Source organism: Misgurnus anguillicaudatus, chromosome 23 (assembly GCF_027580225.2).
Source record: "Misgurnus anguillicaudatus chromosome 23, ASM2758022v2, whole genome shotgun sequence".
NCBI lineage: Eukaryota > Metazoa > Chordata > Actinopteri > Cypriniformes > Cobitidae > Misgurnus > Misgurnus anguillicaudatus.
The window spans coordinates 479615-501572 of NC_073359.2; the positions used below are offsets into that span (position 1 = coordinate 479615).

The 21958-nt window shown below is 35.7% G+C and overlaps 1 protein-coding gene across 2 annotated transcripts in view; it reads left to right on the top strand.

Moving 5' to 3' along the window:
- LOC141359285 (phosphofurin acidic cluster sorting protein 2-like) overlaps nt 1–21958 on the top strand; it is a 53298-nt gene that overhangs the window by 22051 nt on the left and 9289 nt on the right. The window contains exons 3-19 of one of the 2 annotated variants that reach the window (XM_073861459.1): nt 4415–4504; nt 4903–5028; nt 5631–5793; nt 7370–7461; nt 10499–10582; nt 10927–10986; nt 12520–12668; nt 12868–12961; nt 13655–13741; nt 14411–14547; nt 16342–16474; nt 16555–16659; nt 16764–16870; nt 16999–17153; nt 18158–18268; nt 18595–18697; nt 21323–21355. In XM_073861459.1, the coding sequence (XP_073717560.1) occupies nt 4415–4504; nt 4903–5028; nt 5631–5793; nt 7370–7461; nt 10499–10582; nt 10927–10986; nt 12520–12668; nt 12868–12961; nt 13655–13741; nt 14411–14547; nt 16342–16474; nt 16555–16659; nt 16764–16870; nt 16999–17153; nt 18158–18268; nt 18595–18697; nt 21323–21355 (1829 nt within the window). The remainder of the gene's footprint in view (nt 1–4414; nt 4505–4902; nt 5029–5630; nt 5794–7369; nt 7462–10498; nt 10583–10926; nt 10987–12519; nt 12669–12867; nt 12962–13654; nt 13742–14410; nt 14548–16341; nt 16475–16554; nt 16660–16763; nt 16871–16998; nt 17154–18157; nt 18269–18594; nt 18698–21322; nt 21356–21958) is intronic. The other variant, XM_073861460.1, reaches the window with a different exon arrangement.

Consider the following 21958-nt stretch of genomic DNA (forward strand, 5'->3'; position numbering starts at 1 on the left):
TAAAATATTCTTTATTATCATGAAAATACCTGAAACAATCTGAAGAACAGCGATATAAATATTCCTCTAGATATATGCTGGATCCCAAACCGCCTACTTCCATACTATATAGTACGTAAAAAGCGCTACTTTACGTACTATATAGTATGGAAGTAGGCGGTTTGGGATCCAGCAATAGTGTTAGTAATGATACTTCTTCTGTGGCACAAATGGAGTTTCTGCACGAAAGCGCCCTCTGGCTTTTGAATGTGGCGGCATTTCACCGTAATACATTTTAAATTTTATTCATTGAGAAAACGCACATTTGCCCAATTAATTGTCACAACCCTATTTCAGACAGATTGGTGATGGTTTGAATCTGATTCATTATGTGTTTATCAGAACCCTTAGTTATTTTCATGTTGATGAACATTATTTTTAAGTGAGTTACACATCATTTAACTCTTTACCCGCCATTGACGAGTTATCTCGGCAATTAAGAGAAAACATTTGCATAAAAACATGTTCCTGATGAATTTTTATGTTAATCTGCAATACCGCGATTTATAAAATAATAATTAATAATTTAATTAATTATTAATTTATAAAAAACTGAAGCAAATTTTTTTTACTAATTTAAACTCTGTGTATGTTTTGATAATCGTTCTGAATCTGATCATAATTCCTTCACAAAAATGAAATTATTTCAGCTTTTTGACTTTTTTTTTTTTTAAAGAAAAATACCCATATTTAAAGCAACACCAAAGAGTTTTTTTTAACCTTAAAATAACGTTTTCAAAAAGTTTCAGACAGTCGTTCATCCACTCAAAACTGGGTGGACTGCACTTTCACATTCGTTTTGCAGCTCTCTATTGGCCAAAACCGCACTAAAGAAGTTTCCAACCGTCGGGTCGTGGTCCTCGAGTAAAAACTACAAAAACTTGCTTTATGGCAGACCTACAATCCAATCAGAGCCAGCTATACTGCAGTAGGCTAAATTATTTACGACAGTGGTAATGGACAATTCCACTTCCAACCTGTAGGGGGAGCAAAGAGCAAAAACTTTTTAGTGTTTCTTTAAAGGTAAGGTATCACATTTTGAAAAAATGCTAACATTAGCCCCTTAGCAATGAAATATGAAGTAGACTGTCCATATAAACTTCCCTCATCCAGTTGACGAAGTGGAACACACTTAAAAATGGCAACAGGGATTCCCCCAAGGGGAAGTGTTTAGGGAAGTTCACGAGTGCGTGTCTTAAACTGGAGTGGAACGCAGCCTGGGACGCTCTGCGCATGCAATCTTCTTCCTCTTTTCTTTTTTAATGGCAGTTGGCAAACCCACTTAAAGGTGCATTTCTGCCACCTACTGGACTGGAGTGTGGAGTATATGCACATGTGGAATTACTTAGAATTGGCATAATTACGCATGATGCAAAGAATGCAATTTTTTTTGTTGTCTTGTCATTCTTAAATTTTCCTAATCTTAACCACCTAATTTCCTAACCACAGATTTTTGATGGGATTTAGATCTGGACTCTGCCATTCCAAAACCTTGATTTTGTTTTGGTGAAGCCATTCCTGTGTTGATTTGGAGGTGTGCTTCGGGTTGTTGTCATCCTGAAAGGTTGTTAAGTGTTTTGGCAGAAGCCTAAATGTTTTGGGCCAAAATTGACTGGTATTTGGAGGTATTCATTATTCCATCCATCCTGCTTAAAGCCCCAGTTCCAGCCGAAGAAAAGCAACCACAAAGCCTGAAGCTGCAGCTTTACTGTGGGCATGCTGTTCTTTTGGTGATGTGCTGTGTTTTTTTGTGCCAAACATATCTTTTGGTATTATTGCCAAAGTTCAACTTTGGTCTAGTCGGACCATAATACATTATTCCACATAGTTTTGGGAGATTTAAATATATTTTTTTGCAAACTTTAGCTGGACTTGGATGTTTTTTGGTTAAAAATGGCTTTTAGCACAAACATGAAGAATTCAGGAGATTATTGTCACAACCAGTACTTGACAGACAATTCATTTAATGTTGCTGTAGGCCTCTTGGCAGCCTCCCTGACCATTTTTCTCCTGGTCTTCTCATCAATTTTAGGTGAATGTCCTGGGGCTCGTTCTTCGTACGTCGCTAACTCAAGTTAGCTGGATTTGATTGTTGACAGTTTGCTTGATCTTGGATTATTTGGAGCAGAGCATTTAATGTAAACAAGATTAGATAGGACCTTTTTAACTCTTTAACCGCCAGCATTTTTCATGATTTTTACAAAAGTGTAATGCCTCCCAGAAAATGTTCTTCTGTAAATATATAAACATACAATATATCAAATGAAATAACAGACCCTCTGCTTAAAAAAACCCCACCAGTTCTCTTTTGATCACCTTTCAAATATGGGTAGGTTTCTTCAAACACACCAAATTTTGAGAAAAAACTGAGATAATTCCATTTTGGAGGGATTTTGATAGAGATCAGATTCAGAGCGATCCTCAAAGCTTAGACGAACATACACCTGTTTGCCCTGTTTTCCAAAGACAAGAATGGGTATTGGGAATTGGTTTTTAAGACATCTTTTATGAAAGGTTTTGATCCAATTCAAATGTTGACTAGTATATATTTCCTGCCAATACATTTTGCACTTCTAAAATAATGTCACATTTTTAAACAAGTGTACTTTCACCTTTAAAAAGTCAAATGTCTTACAATTTACTAGATTACAGCAGACCGCTACATTCTTCATAACCTTGTGCTTCTATCCTGCAAGAACGAATTTCACTGGATTTATTTAGATCAGGTTATTTGCATAATTTTGTAAGTAAATTGTATGATAAAATTCTGACAGACAAGACATGCAAACAAACAAACAACATTATCACATAATGAACTGAGACCTAGGTCAGTGTAAAGACGTTACATGAATATTTATAATTTGTCGGTAATATTTTGTATAATAAGAGAGCATTTTACTCCTGCTGGATCTTGGTTGATGGGCACATTAGCATTTATGGTAATGCAGAGGTTTCTACTTAGAATAAGCTAACATTCATCACTCGCATCCCAGATGAGCTTTCCATTGGTTAACAAGAGAGACAAAAATAAATCACAGAGCAATGAAGCAAAACGGGAAGTAACAAAGAAAAAGTATATTTCAACACGTATAGCAAAATTACACCTCGTATTAAGATGCATTTTGTTCGAACGGATTACAAGTGGATGAGAACGATGCATGGGGGTTTAACCCCTTCAGACCCTGCAGACACTTCAATGGACATCATGTTTTGTGATTCAAACCAATTAAACGGTATGCTTTTATGGATTGGTCCCTGATTGAAGAGTTAGTCTGAAGAGTAAATCCATCCCTTGTGCCCACTTTTGCCCACTTCTGTCCTGATTACTTCGAGGGGATGGTCTATGAGTTCCTCTGGTTTCATTAAAACACAAGTGGGTTTAAGTTGAAACACACTAATATTATGTTAGAGTATTGCTGCTTGTGTTGTTCGATCAATAGGCGAAGACTAGCAATCAACCATAAAAGCACAAAATCCGTTTGAATGTGTTTTTGACTACCTCTGAAAATGGTAGAAAGTAGACGAGCTGAAACCTTTTCACACCCCGTTTACACCTGTCCACTTGAGATCTGATTGACCAAAACACATCCTTATACCAGATGTTCTGTTTTATACTTTTACCGTTTTTTTTTATTTTATTTAAAACGCTCAAATAAAACTTAATTTTGAAGAAACTATGACAGAAAATGAACACATACTAGATTATTAATGAATATTTTTTTTTACCTCTAACGGGAATAGCTGCGTGATGAAGTGAAACTAAAGGGTTAATAAACACAAACTAAAGCAGATGTTGAAGAACGTCTAGCGAACGATTTAAAAACTGATTATTTCCCTATTAATTACTTTATCTTAAAGGAGTGTAACTACTGCATGTAAATAATGCACATTAATAAAGTAAGCAAGAGTGCTCAACAATTATATCTAATAAACAGGCACGTGAAACCTTGCTAGCAGGTTGCTCAAACAACAAAATCACCAGCTAACTTACTTTAAATTGGCAAGAACTATAGACGAATACAATAACAGGCTTAAATAAACCCAAAACATAAGTCCACTTACAGTTCTCACAGACACGTGTTTTATCAACTGCCTATCCTCCAGACATGATGGACCACGGCTTATCTCATTTCGGCAGTGTGGCGTGTGTGCTCGCTCGTGGTGTAAAGAGCGATTTTTTTTTTTTAACGACCTAGTTAAGGCGGTAGGGTTTCCAAGCTTAGGCGGGCCGCCCGAACTGAAAAGTGCTGCGGGAAACCCTGGATTGTGTGGTCTTGATCTAAAATCCATTGTTTTTCATGAGAGAGCATCAGACCAGGATTTGTAATGAATGTGTGTATTTTTAATATGAGATACTGTTTTTTCATGTCGGCAGGGTTCGAAGCGTGTCCTGAGGTCAAACGAGTACATGCTCCCACCCAGCGGCCTCATGGAAACAGACCTGGAGCTCACCTTCTCCCTACAGGTGAGGTCTCCCTAAATCTGTTTGGGTTAAATTATAAAAGTCTTTATAGTTTCTTCTTGTTGAAGAATTGCCAGTTTTTGGTTTCTTTTAAGAACTACAAAATATGTGTGTATGTGTATTTACATGTTTACTCTTTTAATGACCTACAGATGATTATTAGGTATCCATTTGATCAGTATGTGTGTTTAATGACCCGTGACCTGCTAACACAACTTTCTATCAACTGAGCTACAGGAATCGAATGTGTGTCAGGAAATGTCCATGTGTGTGTGTGTGTGTGTGTGTGTGTGTGTGTGTGTGTGTGTGTGTGTGTGTTTATCGTTTCGCTTGCTGCCTTGTTTTTGGTGGAAATGATGTAATCACAAGCAATAAACCAGTGTTTAACATGCTTTCTCTAGTACCCACACTTCCTGAAGAGAGATGCCAACCGGCTGCAGGTCATGCTTCAGAGGAGGAAACGCTACAAAAACAGAACTATTCTGGGTTACAAGACGCTGGCCGTTGGTGTTATTAATATGGCTGAGGTGCGAGTCAGATGACAAAATCACACACCCCAATGTGAACTTCAGTCAGATCTTTTTTAGACAGACACTGACCTGTTTTACTTGACTCCTGTCTAATAAATACTCTCATACGGATAGATTTTATGTGATATGCCAATGCTGTTATGGGCATTTAGTGGTGGCAGAGGTTCATGAACTGTTGGTAATTTCCCAAAAATATCTGGCAACCAAATTTACCACATTTAAAACGGCAATTTTTTTGAAGATTTTTTTTAGCTTACTCTGGTAAATCTTCATTAGTATCTCACTGAATGCTGATTCATTTCTAATGTTTAAGTGTATTCATAAACATGCACTTGAGTGGAGACCGTTTTCTTCTTTTCACTTTCTGTAAATGCCTCCAATTAATCTCCGCAGTTTCGCCCCCTCAAATTCCTCTTGGCTGAGGTTTTCAATAGAGACCTAACACACACAAATATCAGGACAATAGGCAGTTCAGCCTCTTTTAGCCCAGGGGTTGATGGGTAATTTAATGCATGATGCAGAATTGAAGTTTTGTAGGTTTATTCTTTAACGCTTTTGTCTGCGTGTGTGATTTTATGTATGTGTTTTATTGTTTAAAGGTTATGCAGCATCCCACAGATGGAGGACAGATTCTAGGTCTTCATAGTAACGTGAAGGAAGGTCCGGTGCGTGCGGCTGAGCTGAGTGTTTTTTCATTATCCAGTCAACCTATTGACCCGGAGGACGGCAGCGGACAGCCGGAGGCCAAGACCAAAGCATCAGGTGAAACTCAAACACATTTCACTTTTTTACACTTTAATACACATGTACCATATAAGTGTAAAGTATGTGCTAACTTTTGCCCATGCCTAATGGCCCACTATTCTGACGTGTACTTAACTTAAGATTAAGTGTCCCATAACCTCCCAAACCTTATTATATCTCTATGCAATAAAACACGAAAATGCATATTTCTATAATAGTGAGACTTTCTGGACATTAATTTAAACATAAAGTCTATCATTGTATAATCTGTGGTAGTGATTCACCAGTCGCAACATTCCAAGGTTTGTTATTTTGAGATAACAACCGCCCGAAACTAAGAACACACGGTAACACAGATTCTGAAAATCATTTTGACAGGTACAGTTTAATATTACATAAAAATAAAATATAAATATCTTTTAATAACATATATGACATTATATTTACAAATTATTAAACCAAATAGCGTGTTTGTGAATATCTTTAACTCTTTCCCCGCCAGCGTTGCCAGCCAGTGCTGGCATTTATGATTTTCACAAAAGTTTAATGCCTCCCAAATATACCCTTATTTAAGAGGTGATAAAAAGAGAAAAAATCAGGGTAGGATGCAACTTTTTTTTTTCTTCAAAAATAAAAAAACTTAGATAATTGCATTTTTTGTGAAGGACTTTTGATAGAGATCAGATTCAGAACGAATATCAAAACCTACAAGGAGTTCTTACTGTTTGCCCCAAGGGAATACGTCCAGGTTTTATAAGTTAGGTAAGAGCGCCACCTGGTGGATAATAGCGGAAATACGTATTGCCGGAAAAACTTGTCAATGGTGGGGAAAGAGTTACAGGGGACATTTCTTTAAGATGTCAAATAAATCTATGGTGTCTCCAGATTACATATGTGAAGTTTTGGCTCAAATGCATTTGCTATTAAAATGCAAATTAGATGATAATGCAAACACTGATCACCATAATTCACATGCTTGTAGAATCATACAATCAAAATTACAGATCGCCCATCAAGTAAAGACAGCTATGAAGATTATGGGGGTCAAAAACTCCCCCCCCCACAAAATCTATGAGCAGTCAGTTATCAGACAGGCACAAAAAATGGTCTCGGATCCAACCCATATCCTTCATTCAGAATTTGAGCTTTTACCTTCTGGTAGAAGATTTAGGGTTCCAAAATGTAGGCTAAACCGCTATAAAAAATTTTTTGCTGCTGTCTATTAAGCTCACTAACTCTAGTATGTAAGTGCGTGTAATATGTCCGTAATTTGTAGGCTATTTGGGGTGTGTAATATGTAGGTTGTTGATGTGTGTAATATGGTATTGGAGCGATTTGTAGGCCATGAGGAATGTGCAATATGTTAACTGTGTATTTTGTAGGCAGTATGGAGTGTGCAATATATTGTATTTTATGGTGCAATATGCCAATTGTGTATGTGTATTTTTCTTTTATTATGTCACATGGAACGCGTAATATATTAGAAGTGTAAAATATTGTTATGCATTTTATGGGTACCAGGGAGTGTGCAGTGTGCCAATTTTTGCATTTTTAGGCCTTAAGGAGTGTGTAATATATTCTCTTTGTGCTGTAGACCGATCTCCAGATTTGGATAATTATTCTGAAGATGATGATGATAGTTACTCTTCAGAGCAAGAAGGCAGTGATGATGCTGTTCAGGGTCAGGTCAGTTCTCATATAATGGCTTTAATGAGTAATAATAATAATACAGGGAGTGCAGAATTATTAGGCAAGTTGTATTTTTGAGGATTACTTTTGTTATTGTACAACTACAGAGCTCCCGGTCAACTCAAAATGCCAACAAACCCCCAAACCTGAACATTTAAGTAGTAAAAGGGAAATTTTGGCTTTCTTAAGAGAATATTTCTATGTAAATCATTATTATGCAATTATTAGTGTGCAGAATTATTAGGCAACCAAATGAAAAACAAAGATTTTACTAGGGCTGAAACGATTCATCGAGTTACTCGATTTACTCGATTCAAAAAATTCCTCGAGGCAAAAATTCTGCCTCGAAGCCTCGTTAAATTCCTATGACGCGCACTACACGCGCCGAGATCTGATTCACACGGACCGTTGTTCAATGTTCAGAAGGCACATCATAGCGCGTGGTACATTTTGAATTTAGTTGGCGCGATGGCGGAGCGAATATGTCCATAAACGGCAGAGAGAGAATGTTTAAAGTTTGGGATCATTACATTCAGCATCTGAACCGAAAACATCCACTGCTGTTTCACCAAGCGTCGATGAAACAAGGTAACATAGCTTTCGCTGATTTTAATCCCATACTGTATTTGTAGCGATGTCGTTATGCGGTTTGACTAGATATGATGTTTAGCTTTGATGTTTTCGTATTCACGTTCAATTGCTTAAAAAAGAACCCCTTCACACAGACGCATGCACTTTACAGGTGTGTGTACCAAAAAAACGGCACCACAGTGCAATCATATATGGGCAACTTGTAATCTGACATATTTTGTTCCATAATAATCTCTGTCTTATTGGAGTTTAGCATAAGGAAGTTATTCTCTCTCACGCGAGTCAGACTGATCGCGCAATGCATCACATATGCTTAAACTTTTATGTAGCCACGCAACAATAATTTCAGCTACATGCATTCACTGTATACAGCGGGACGTGATGTCGTAACGCGTTTTTTCGAACGGATTCTTAACCTAAAATGCACCGCAATGCAAGTGATGCAAACCAAATGCAGCGTTCTATTGAAAAGGAATGTATGTTTTTCTGCCGTATCAAAATGCAATGAAGCAACTGAACGTCTGACTGGGGTGTCACTCTTCCTCAAGCACAGCACGCGTGCACACAGAAACACAGGTGCACGTGCGCGCGCACACACACAGGTTGTTACCATAGCAAATAGGCTCACCCCAGAAATGATATATTACATGTTAGTAGCCTAATGGTAAATGCTGCAGGTGTAGAAATGTACATAAACCAGATATTTACTTTGATGTCAGTGCTAGATTACAGCATGAAACCTGTTATGCATATTAATAAATTAAAGTGCTTAATTGTTGGCACTGGCACTTATAAACTTTTAAATTAATAGGCTTATTTTTTGGAGCCAAATACCTCTGGTTTTTTTTAGAAATAAAAGCCAAATGCTTGAACATTTTACAGCCACGTCATTTTCGTTATGCATTATTTTTTTTGGTTGTTTAAAAACACAAACAAAATTTTTATCCGATTACTCGATTAATCTATCGATTCAGTGCTAGATTAATCGATTACAAAAATAATCGATAGCTGCAGCCCTAGATTTTACCATCTCACTTGGGTTTTTTTCAACTGTTGAAGTGAGAACAACAAACAAACTCTACCTTTACAAAAAAAACCAATAAAACAATACAAAATAAGAAAACACATAAACTCAGTGACCAACACAGCCACCCCTCCCCTCGACAACAGCCACAAGCCCTCCATTCACGGATCCAGTCAGTTTCTTGATCTGGTCTGAACCAACATTTTGTGCAGCCACAACCACAGCCTCCCAGACACTGCCCAGAGAGGTGCACTGTTTACCTTCACTGTAAATGTCCTGCTTTAGAAGGGATCAAAAGGTCCCAACAGGGTTCAAGTCAGGCGAAGAAGGGGCCATGTCATTAGTTTTTCACCTTTAAGGCCTTTACTGGCCAGCCACTCAGTTGAGTACTTTGATGCATGTGCTGAAGCGTTGTCTTGCATAATAAAGTCTTATTGAAAGATGCAGATTTTTTCCTCTACCACTGCTTGAAGAAAGTGTCTTCTAAAAATTGGCAGTAGGTCTGAGAGTTGTTTTTTATTTCCATTTTCAACCCAAAAAGGTCCAACAAGCTCATGTTTAATAATACCTGTCTGTGCCTGCCTGCCTGTAATGTAGAAGACACTTTCTTCAAGCAGTGGTACAGGAAAAAGTTTGCATCTTTCAAGAAGACTGATTGTTTTGTAAGACAACACTCCATCACATGCATCAAAGTACTCCACTGCATGACAGGCCAGTAAAGGCCTTAGAGATGAAAAACTAATGACATGGCCCCCTTCTTCGCCTGACTTGGATCCTGTTGGGACCTTTTGAGCCCTTCTTAAGCAGGACATTTACAGTGAAGGTAAACAGTACACCTCTCTGAACAGTGTCTGGGAGGCTGTGGTTGCGTCTGCACAAAATGTTGGTTCAGACCAGATCAAGAAACTGACTGAATCCGTGAATGGAAGGCTTGTGACTGTTATCGAAAAGAAGGGTGGCTATATTGGTCACTGAGTCTATATTTTTTTTATTTTTTATTGTTTTATTAATTTTTTTGTAAATGTAGAGTTTGTTTATTATTCTCACTTTAACAGTTGAAAAAAACCCAAGTGAGATGGTAAAATCTTTGTTTTTCATTTAGTTGCCTAATAATTCTGCACACTAATAGTTGCCTAATAATGATGTACATAGAAATATTCTCTTAATAAAGCCAAAATTTCACTTTTACTACTTAAATGTTCAGGTTTGAGGGTTTGTTAACATTTTGAATTGACCAAGAGCACTGTAGTTGTACAATAACAAAAGTAATCCTCAAAAATACAACTTGCCTAATAATTCTGCACTCCCTGTAGTGCAACATTAATTGTGCACAATTCTGCAAAAATTACTAAGATTAAGTAAATCTTTAGAATATGATATCAAAAAAATATTTTTTATATTATATTCCTCTGTTTGTAGGACCTTTATGATGAAGATGAGGAGGTTCAACGAAAGCCCAAAAAATCTCGAAGGAAAATGATTAGAACCACATCTATGACTCGGGTATGTCCACATATACAATAACTAAAACGTTACTCAATAAAAGCTTTAAAACAAACACCTTGAGAAGAGACGTGTTATCTGATCCAGAAGGTCATGAGAGGTGATGTCTTAATCTTCTTACCATCAGGAACACAAATGTTAAACAAGGAGTGACACTGACCTTCATTCTTAAATCTGTTTGTACATCAAGAATATTTGATTTGTAATGAATGTTATTTCAAGTTAACTAAACAAAGTTTTGCGTATGTTGGAGTATCTTGTGAATGAATATGGCAATCGTTTCTTATCATGGTATTAATATAAGATAAAGATATTCATGCATGTTTTGTTTTCTTTCTCTTTAGCAACCGAATTTCAAACAGAAGTTTGTTGCTCTTCTGAAGAGATTTAAAGTGTCTGATGAGGTGAGAAATGTTTTGTTTTGACAAGTAAGCTTCAGTTCAGTGCTTTTCACTGCGGTGGTACTTTAAAAGTCATTAAGTGATGCAGATATAAGTGATATTTCATGTTTAAGATTGACTGTTCCCAGTATCAATGATTATTATTAACATAATACAAAATATAGGAATCAAAGGCATGGTAACAAAATAATACTAATAGCACAAAGTGAAATTAGACATGAGTTTCTCGGTCAAATTTGTTTACCAAACTGTTTGTGCTTTCTTTGCTTTGCTTTTCTGATCCATCAGCACTAAACAGCATAAATGATCCTGGGCCAGTATGCAAATTCATGTTGTTTATTTCAGCAGGCTTGAATGGGACACTTCAGATGTAGCAAATGTTGATACGTATCTAAGACTAGCATGTAAAATAATGCAAAACATGTGGAGGAGTTTCTAAACATCAGCAACATCTTTATTAAACACATACATGATGAATTATATTGTATTGACATTTCAATGTTAATCATTTATTATTTTAAATTGAGTAAATAACATTAATAGAAATGTAATGCGCTGAACAATGAAAGACTAAATTATTTAGTATCAAATTGACAGCCACTTTAACTCATTCCTTGCCAGCATTTTTTGTGATTTTTACAAAAGTTTCACAGAATGCCTTCCAGGAAATTTTTCTTCTAAAAATATATAAACATACAAATATATCAAATGAAAGAAGAGACCCTCTACTTTCAAACAAACAATAAACAAACAAACAAACAAAATGGGAAACTCTTAAATATGGGTATTAAAAAAAATACAACTTTTAGCAATGAAATAAAATAAATGAATAATTGCATTTTTGTAAAGGAATTTTGTTAGAGATCAGATTCAGAACGATTATCAAAACATACATGGAATGTAAAATTAGTAAATATTTTTTTGGCTTCAGTTTGTATAAATTGTTTTTTAATAAAGTGCGCCATTTATTAGATAATAATTTTTTTATGCAAATGTTTTTTCTTAATTGACGAGATAACTCGTCAATGGCAGGGAAAGAGTTAATAAATCCCCTTGCTTGATTTTTGTCTCTCACATTAGGATTGTTCCTCATTGGCAGGAAAACAGAACGACTTTACTAACCAGTTTATACTACAAATTATACTAACCAGTTACTGTAAATTATTCTATATGCTCATAAGACTTTACAGATAAAACAAAATCTGTGTCTGAATCTGTGAATGTCCTGCCTATTTGATTTATGTGTTAGAGTTATTTAACTCTTTCTCTGCCATTGAGATCTCGTCTATTAAGAGAAAACATTTTCTTGTCAATAACACTTTCCTGACGAGTTTTTACAGTAATCTGTAATTCCGCTATTATGCACTAGATGTCGCTCTTACCCAATTAATAAAAAACTGAAATTTAACAACATTTTCAACTCCGTGTATGTTTTGATCATCGTTCTGAATCCGATCTCTAACAAAATTCCTTTACAAAAATGTTATTATTTTAGTTTTCGGCTACTAATAATTTGTTTGTATCCCCCATCATGAGGTTTTGGACTCAGACCCAGTTGATCAGACGCAGGAGGTTGAAGATTTGGATCTTCTGTATGACAGTCTGGAGGTTTATAACCAAAGTGACAGCGGCCCAGAGATGGAGGACAATGAGAGTTTACTCAGCACACCCAAACCCAAACTAAAGTACGATCCACGCACATACAGTATTATACTTAAATGTTTTTGACTAATATGAGTCAGCATGTACATGTTGTACAAAATCATCTTAACAAAGTGTCCAGAATTGAGCATTGAGACATAGTTTACTGTATATGCAGGACTCCTGTATTAATGAATGCACTGTTTTAAATGCTAAACATGTGAATGTGTGTCTTCACTTCAGGCCATTTTTCGAGGGGATGTCTCACTCCAGCTCACAGACAGAGATCGGGAGTTTACACAGCCAGAAGAGTCAACCCAGAGAACAGCCTTCAACTGTACGTCACAGAAACAAATCATTAAATATGTCTGCTTTCAACATCTTAAAATATCTAGATTATATAGTCACTGACTTATTGTTTTATATTGAATAATCATTTCTGAGTACTGTGTGTCATTCAGTGCTTTATATTAAAGGGGACATTTCACAAGACTTTTTAAGATGTCAAATAAATCTTCGGTGTCCCCAGAGTATGTATGTAAAGTTTTAGCTCAAAATGCCCCACAGATAATTTATTATAACATGTTAAAATTGACACTTTGTAGGTGTAAGCAAAATGTGCCGTTTTTGGGTGTGTCCTTTAAAATGCAAATGAGCTGATCTCTGCACTATTTAGCAGTGCTGTGGTTGGATAGCGCAGATTAAGGGGCGGTATTATTATAATAAGATCCCCTTCTGACATCACAAGGGGAGCCACATTTCATTGAGCTATTTGTTCACATGCTTGCAGAGAATGGTTTACCAAAACTAAGTTACTGGGTTGATCTTTTTCACATTTTCTAGGTTGATAAAAGCACTGGGGACCCAATTATAGCACTTAAACATGAAGTCAGATTTGTCCTCTTTAAGAGAAGAAGTGAATCTTTGTCTATTTCTATGATTTTTGTAATTTTGAGCTGGTCAATTTAGTTAACCAGAAATCCAAAATGAATACATTTTTATTGAATATTTTTATTGTTTGTGTTTGTAGGTTGGTGATGTGTTAACAGTGGATAAGAACAAAACCGCCGCTGCTCGATATTTGGATGAGACCGCATTGTTGGACTCTACAGCTGTGGTTGGTACAGATTTCATAAACGTCATTATTCATTAATAGTGGTGTAAAGTTGTCAAACAACCATCAGTATTTATGTGACACTATAATCTAAGGCAGGGTTCCTCAATAGGTGGCCTGTGGGCCACATCCGGCCCATGAGAGAAAAATATTTTTCGCGCTAAAATTGCTATAACAAAATATAGCCCCAACATTAGAAATATGGATGAATTGATAGAGCCACAATGTGCACACACAAAATTCAGTTTTGTTGGCAAGTATTCTTGTAAAAAACAATTAAAATGAACATAATCTCACACTCATTTCAGTTTCTTTGTTATTAATATGTGTGATAAAAGAGAGAGAGAGAGAGAGAGCAGAGACAGCGCTTTGTTTGGAGACAGGGAGTGCGCATGCAGAGAACATTTTTTTGTCAAGCAAGCACAATGTTGTTTTTATATATAAATGTATAAAATATATAGTTTTCCCAATATATGGCATCCATTTAGTCTGTTCACATAAATGTATCATGAAAATGTCGTACTATCTTGTATAAATGTTCTTTTTCCGACTCATCAGCACTTCTGTTTTTCTTCTTTGTGGCTAAGTGGCCGTGACCACGGCAACATGACAATTTTTGTGAGCCCTTAAAGTGATCCATGTTCCCTGTCGGGTGTTTATTTCTCTGTGCAGGAGCTGATGGAGGAGGAGGCGGGCGGGGGAACGGTCACGTGTGATTCCAACATGAGCTGGGATGTGAACACAGAGAAATTAACAGGAAGTGTTGGCAAACTCTGCAAGGCCGAATCTCAGACTCTCATGTCACCTAGGTAACACATCAATCGTGTTGTATTCTTGTCCTCCGTGTTTCATTTCATCTCTCCGTCTCATTCATTCTTACACTTTAGCAATTATTTGTTTAATTTCTCTATAAAATTCACATGAATATACTTTTTTGATTTTAAAAGTCCATCTTAAACCAGCATCTGTGTTGTAAAAAACAGCATTTTATACTTTATCTTGTTTTCGTATCCCTTCTTTCCTTTTTTTATGCTGTTCTTGTCTCTGCTGCTAAGGGTCTCATTTTCTTTAACGCTGCTTTACAACAATGCAAATTTGTCAAATAGAAAATTGCTAATGTCCAGCTCAGTCATCTATCACTTTAATTTGATGGGATTTTAGTGATTTGAGCCCTTTTCACACAGACATTACGGAAAATACGTCTGGGATCGTTTGATTTTTGGTTCATTTACACTGCCGATGATTTTACGCAATCTGTGTCCGCGTTCACACACATACCATAAAGATCCTGTAAAGTCACATGATGTGTTTAACTCATTCCCCGCCAGCCTTTTTTTAAAAAGTTGCCCGCCAGCATTTTGTGATATTTTCACAAAAGTTTTACTAAATGTTTTCCAGGAAAAATTTCATCTAAAAATATATAAACATACAAATATATCAAATAAAAAAACAGACCATCTGCTTTCAAACAAACAAACAAAACAGGAAAAAACGTTTCATCCTATCTATCTTTGAAGAGTTTTGTTGCAAAACGAGACAACTTTTTCAGAAATGTCGTTTTTTGGTTGAGCATTCCAGTTAATATTAATTCAACTGCAGTTGGTTTGTTTTGATTAAAACCTTCATAACTTAAAAAATACAGCTAAGTAGCACCATAAAACTAAATAATAACATGATAACATAATAATAAACATGTTTTGACAAAAATGTTAAAAACGGAGTTATCTCGTTTTGCAACGAAACTCTTCATTTTTTCTTTGCTTATAAACTCTTAAATATGGGTATTGTTCTTCAAAAATATTTTTTTAGCAAATAAATAATTGCATTTTTGTGAAGGAATTTTGTTAGAGATCAAAATTAGAATGATTATCAAAACATAAATGCAGTGTAAAATTAATAAATATGTTTTTGCTTCAGTTTATTATAAATTAGCGAAGTGCATCTAGTGAATAATCACGGTATTACAGATTAACATAAAAACTCATCAGGAACTTTTTTATGAAAATGTTTTTCTCTTAAATGATGAGATCAACAATAGTGGGGAAAGAGTTAAAGTCCTGCACTTAGTAGTTTTTTTGCACCGTTGGAATTTTGCTTTTTATCTGTTATTTCTCTCTCCAGAAACCACTTGCATACATTTTTGTTTATGATAAGACTATAAAGTAGCACGTGACGTACTATTCTTTTATGCTGGTGAATGATTTCAGCTTCAGAGTGGATATTTGACGAGCTTCCTGATCTCTGCTTTAGTCCAGTTTGCAGACATTTCTCGTCATGAATGTTAATCTGCATGTTAATCCCTTATTTTAAAGAGCTAAACCATAACTTAATTGTTGCGATGGCACGCCCCTTACGGCATTGTTTCTGCCTCTTGTTCACACCGAATGCTTTCTGTAAATGTTACGGCAATGTTACAAGGTCCTCTTTACGGGAGCGATCCCAGAACATTTACGGAACGTCTTTGTGTTCACACAGAAGCCTCTCTGCCAATTTTACGGAAATTTTCTAGACAAAAGTGCTGTGTGAATGAAAGTGTGTATTATACTTGTGTTTAAAGATGTTAAAATGTGGTCATATGCTTTGTCCGTTTGTTGTGTGGACAGTAAAGCTGACAGTAAATCACAGCGTCGTCCACGCAGCACATCAATGAAGGACAGACAGAACTCAAAAGCTCAGAGCGATCGAACCAACAGCATCGAGAGCGAAACATCACCCGACTCCAGACTCATTACACAGGTAAGTGTGTGTGTTAGTGTCTGTATATTGTTAGTGTAATGATGGAGATTTGTGCGAGCACGTGTTTATTATCTGCGCAGGTGCCGAGAAAATCTGTATACGATCAACTGAATCAGATCCTGAACTCTGATGAACATCTGCCAGAGAGCATGATCCTTATCAACACTACAGACTGGCAGGGACAGGTGTGTGTGTGTGTGTGTGTGTGATCTTGTATTGTGTGTTTGGATTTATTTGGGAGATAGATGGAAAGCAAACTGCAGACAGACTCATTATGTTTCTCTGTCAGTATTTGAATGAGATTCTTCAGGAGCATCAGCAGCCCGTTGTGTCCACCATCTCACCTGCAGATGTTCAGGGTGCGTTCAACACCATTGTCACCAGGATTCAGCGATTGTAAGTCAAACATACAGAATGAAATACTTCACTGTAATATACATGGAAAAAAATCCAGCTGGCATTTTAAACCAATCAGAAGGTTTTTCATGCAGTATACTATAATGTCTTTGTTGTTTTTTCATCAGCTGTAACTGTAATGCACAGACGCCGCCAACAATTAAGGTTGCTGTGGCGGGCGATCAAAGTTACCTCAGCACCGTTCTCCGCTGTTTTGTGGAGCAGCTCGCCAACAAGACGCCTGATTGGTTGAGTTATATCCGTTTCCTGGTCATTCCTGTGGGTAAGCAGAAACATCTGAGTCTGAAATGACCACATCTTACAGCAGCTGTATGGTATTCATAACACACAAATAATACAAATAAATCAAATAAAACGAAACGTTCAGCATCCACTATGGTTATGTGACTTACAGCTAAGTAAATTATTTTTGCGGTTATTGTTAGTCAGGAACTGTGCCCATGTTTAGCATGGGAATCCAACTCTTTAATACGAGTTGTTAATAATTCAGAATGCATAAAATACCTTTAGACATCAATTTATAGTTTTGCATTTAGTCTACGGCATAGCCTGACGCGCACCTCTCCAAAAATGTAACAGTGCGTCAATTCTATGTGAATCACAAGCATTGTGATTGGTCTGTTAGAACCCCTTCCTCAGGTATCACATTTCCTTATACTCATTTCCACTTGCAAGTTAAAAACAAAGATGACGATCAGAATGTGTTGCACTTCAACACAAATGACACATAGCCTACAATGTAGAGGCTACAGCTAGAGATAACATACATAAAAGTATAAATCACACTTTACAGTTTGTACTGTTTCACCCCTAATATATATTGAATTCAATTTCAATTAAATTTTATTTATTTAGCGCTTTTAACAACTGGTAATTATTTCAAAGCAGCTTTACATTAATAGAAGCAGGGGAAAACACTGAAAAATTGACAGACAATATAAATAGCAAAATACAGCGGCTATGAATAAACTTTACAAGCTAGCGTATTAATAATGTCTCGTTGTGTTTTAATATCTGCTCGGTTCCAGACAGGCTAGCTATTGCAGCATTAGTATATTACCCAGACGAGTTATGTGAATGCTTTGTTACGTACATGCTTACTATTGCAAGATAAGTACATTTACTAGACAAATTATGTGAATGCTTTGTTAAAGAAAAAAGTCTTAAGATATACACATAGAAATAATTTTTTTCAGCTGGAATTTAACTTATTTACCCACCAAAGCCAATGTCAATGATCATTTTAAATGCTGTGTTTTTGGTCAGGTTGTCATCCATTGGCCAAGTACATCTCAACATTTGACAGTAAATTTAATAACATCTTCATGGACGCAGGCTGGAGGGATGTGTTTGGGAGGTTGGAGGCACCGACTTCAGGTTTGAGTCTGAAACTAGCACACTTTCTGTTAACATAAACTCTTCAAATATGACAAGCAAATCTTTAATTCTTCTTTAATGTAATGTTTTATAAATAAAAATGCAATTTTCTTTAATCTTTTCATTATAAAAACACAAAAAATATGTCGCTTAGACTTTTTAAAGCCATGGTACACATCAGGACATCAGGATAGCACCTTCACCTAATTTTTAAAACTCTGAATTAAACAAGTTTATTTACGTTAAGAACATCTAATAAAATGTTAATGTCTGTGTTTTGTGTTTTAATGGTACTCAATGAAAGTGATGTTTGAAAACCTCCTCAGATAATATTGATGTTGCCGGACGTGTGTCACAGTATCTCACCGGAGCAAATCTCTCTCATCAGTTCCCCATTTCTGAGGCCATGCTGACCTATAAACAGAAAAGGTAGCGTCTTATTTTGTGTGTATGAAATAATTAATTAAATACATGTGATAAGATGTGTTGTTATAATATTTCATGTTTCTTCATCATCTTCTGCTGATACAGTAAATAATCTGTTTTCTAAATAATAACAAAACGTTTATGGTAAAGATGCTGTGTGTAGATTTTAGTGCATAGAGAAACGCATAGAGAAGCTACGGTAGCCGTCACAGGACAAAAATGTCGTCGTCTGAGACAACGTAAAGCAGTTTGTCCATTTAGGGCTACTGTACAAACATGGCGGTGCAAAATGACGACTTCCATGTATGGGGTTCTTTTGGTGTATGTAGATAGAAACGACTCATTCTAATGTAATTAAAACAATACGGTTCATTTAGTAAGTGTCTTTACACCACTGATAATATAGTATATTGCATTTCTTTCAAGAGTTAAACTGTTACGCAGTGCACATTTAAATAAATAAAAGGTTCCTAAAGTTACAAGCATATATATTTTTGGACCACAATTTAGGACCACAAATATTTTTTGTATTGCAATATTCCATACACATTCTCTTATACATGGTAAAATATCTCTATTTCAATAAAGCCTATTTATATAATACAACCTAATAATACAACCAATTTGTGACGATGCCTGTGAAAACCCAACTAAAGCAATTTTTTTGTCATTTACGAAATAATGTTCGAATAATTGCCTGTTTACGTGTCGCATACAGGGTTTGAAATTAACAACCGCCAACCTGCCACATGCGGGTAAAAATCAGCTGTGGTGAGTAACGTTGTCAAATCACTGGCCAATTTGGCGGGTTACCTTTTTATAAATTATATTCAATCGTTAATTTCTTTCTTAGCGCAAATACTCAAATCGTCATCATGGTAATACTATATATGGCATTATTGCGCAGTATCTGCGCATCTCTGGCTTACTTGAACACAATCGTCACAATGCAACAAACAACGACATGCTAGACTCAAACATAATAATGTGTCCAATACTTTGCTGGGGTTACTAACCGTAAAAAGGTAAATAGCGGACCCACCAGCTTTGTCAGGGTGGGAGGACCAGCTACTACCACCTTAAACCATCTAAAACCAGCTACTAGCTTATGCTGGTGTTAGCTGGATTTTTTTAGTAGGGCAAGAGTAAAAGAGGAAGAGAGAAAGTGGCAGGATGACAGAATTGTGTTTGAATAATATGCCATTCAGATTTTATAATAAATTAATAACATGTTCAATAAATGTTTTATAAATAAAAATGTGAATAGTTAATTTGAATATTTTCTTGCTTTTGTGGCTAATAGAAGTTCTGAAAGGCCAGAAACTTACAAATGTAGTAGCCAAATTTGCTGGTTAGTAAAAAAGTCAATTATAAATCCTGGTGGGGACATAAATAAAATAGGTTTGCACCCACATTGTCACAAAGGTTTAGTGCTGTTTACTTGACTTGAACAATATTCAAAATAGTTTTTGTTGCTATAACCTGAAATGACAGAATTGTTTGAATAATATGCAATTCAGATTTTATAATAAATAATAATAAAATGTTTAATAAATGTTAAACTTAAATAAAGATATGATACAGTTAATCTTGTTATTTTTTCTTTCTTTCTTTGGCTAGTAGAAGTTGTGAATGGCAGGAAACTTAAAGTAGCCAAATTGGCTGGTGAGTGAAAAAATTCATTTCAAACCCTGGTCGCATACCACGTAAAAGCTGACATTGTCCAGTGTTTAGTGATGTAACGCATTTATAGGAAAATTCTTAAGTCTTATAAAACAGATATATTTTTTATAATGTGCATTTCCAAAAAGCAGAAAAACATAAAATTTTTTGCACCGGGTTGCACGCTGAATATGCTGAATTTTTATGGTCATGACTACTTTGACGCTCGAAATCTCATAATTAGATTACGCGAATTTAAGCCGTGGTTTCACAGGCGCGGTCAAATTTTAAATAGACTTATTCACTTTTTAAGATAATAGTAATTTCTTTAAAATAAATTAAAATATGCAATTGTTAAAGTACCAAAATTTAATTAGTCGGTACCAATTTCAGAAAACTCCCTTTTTGATTACAAAGCAAACCACAAAAACATGCTAATTAAATAACACAATTTTTATTTATAAATTTATTTATCAATATAAAAGATGACATTTTGTACACATCAAGTATAAAATATAGCTGCTGCTGAAAAGTTATTTTATCTGTGTGAGTTTTCTGGGATTTTTCATCCTCAATCTGCTTCTGTTTATGAAAACAACTCAAATAAACTTTAGTCAAGCTGAACGTACATTATATACACACTAAAATATCAAAATGCAGTTTGTTGAGAGTGTCTCTGTATTGCATAATGAAATTGACAGTGTGTTTTAAGGCTGCTTTGAGGCTTTACTGAGCCAACCACTGGCACTGAGATACTGTATGATTAATGGCTTTTAAACATTTTACCCTAAAATCTTGTGAGTTGTTGTTTGTGATTATAATTTTTTGTTTTGGGGTAAAAAGTCTTTTGAATCATAGTTTGCATGTTTGTTTCTCATTTGTTTTATTTTGTCTTGTGTTGAGAATGAGACAGTAACCGCTGTGCTTTGGGTTTTCTCCTCCTTTTCTTTTGTTTTTGCCTTCAAGGAAGAGAAGTTTGTATTTTGATTTTTACATCAGGTACCTAACTGTGTGTTCGGGGTGAAGTGAATGTCATGTTGTTAACCTCAGACACCTGTCAGTCTAAATCACTGTCTGTTTTCATAATCCAGTCTTCGCTGTCTGTATCCGATGTAAGTTTGGTTTGGTTTGACTTAGTTCAACAGGTTTGAGAAGATTTCAGCCATTTACACGCTGTATGACCTTTAAAAAAGTTGCATTGCTTTTAAACAAAGTAATCCCATTAAAATCTTTAGGTAGGCAAATGTTTAAGTTGGCACTATGTTTACTAATCGACTGCAGATTGTTGCCTAAAGTTATATTAAAAGTACATTTTGTTACCCATTCTATTGAGTTATGACACTCAAAACAAACAGGGTTACCTACAATTCTGCTTTCTTTCTTTCCTGATCTCCATTCTTAGTATGCAAATCATGGAAGAGACCATTCTCTGCAAAAGTTTTTAAACATATAATAGGCTTTAAAGAAAATGAGACATTGCCACAAGTTGAAGAAGCTCTTAATACATATTATCCCCCAAGCTAAGCTGGCATCATCCCTGAAGCCTTCAACATTGACTACAAAAACCATGTCGTAGTACATCTAATTAGTGGGCAAGGCTTA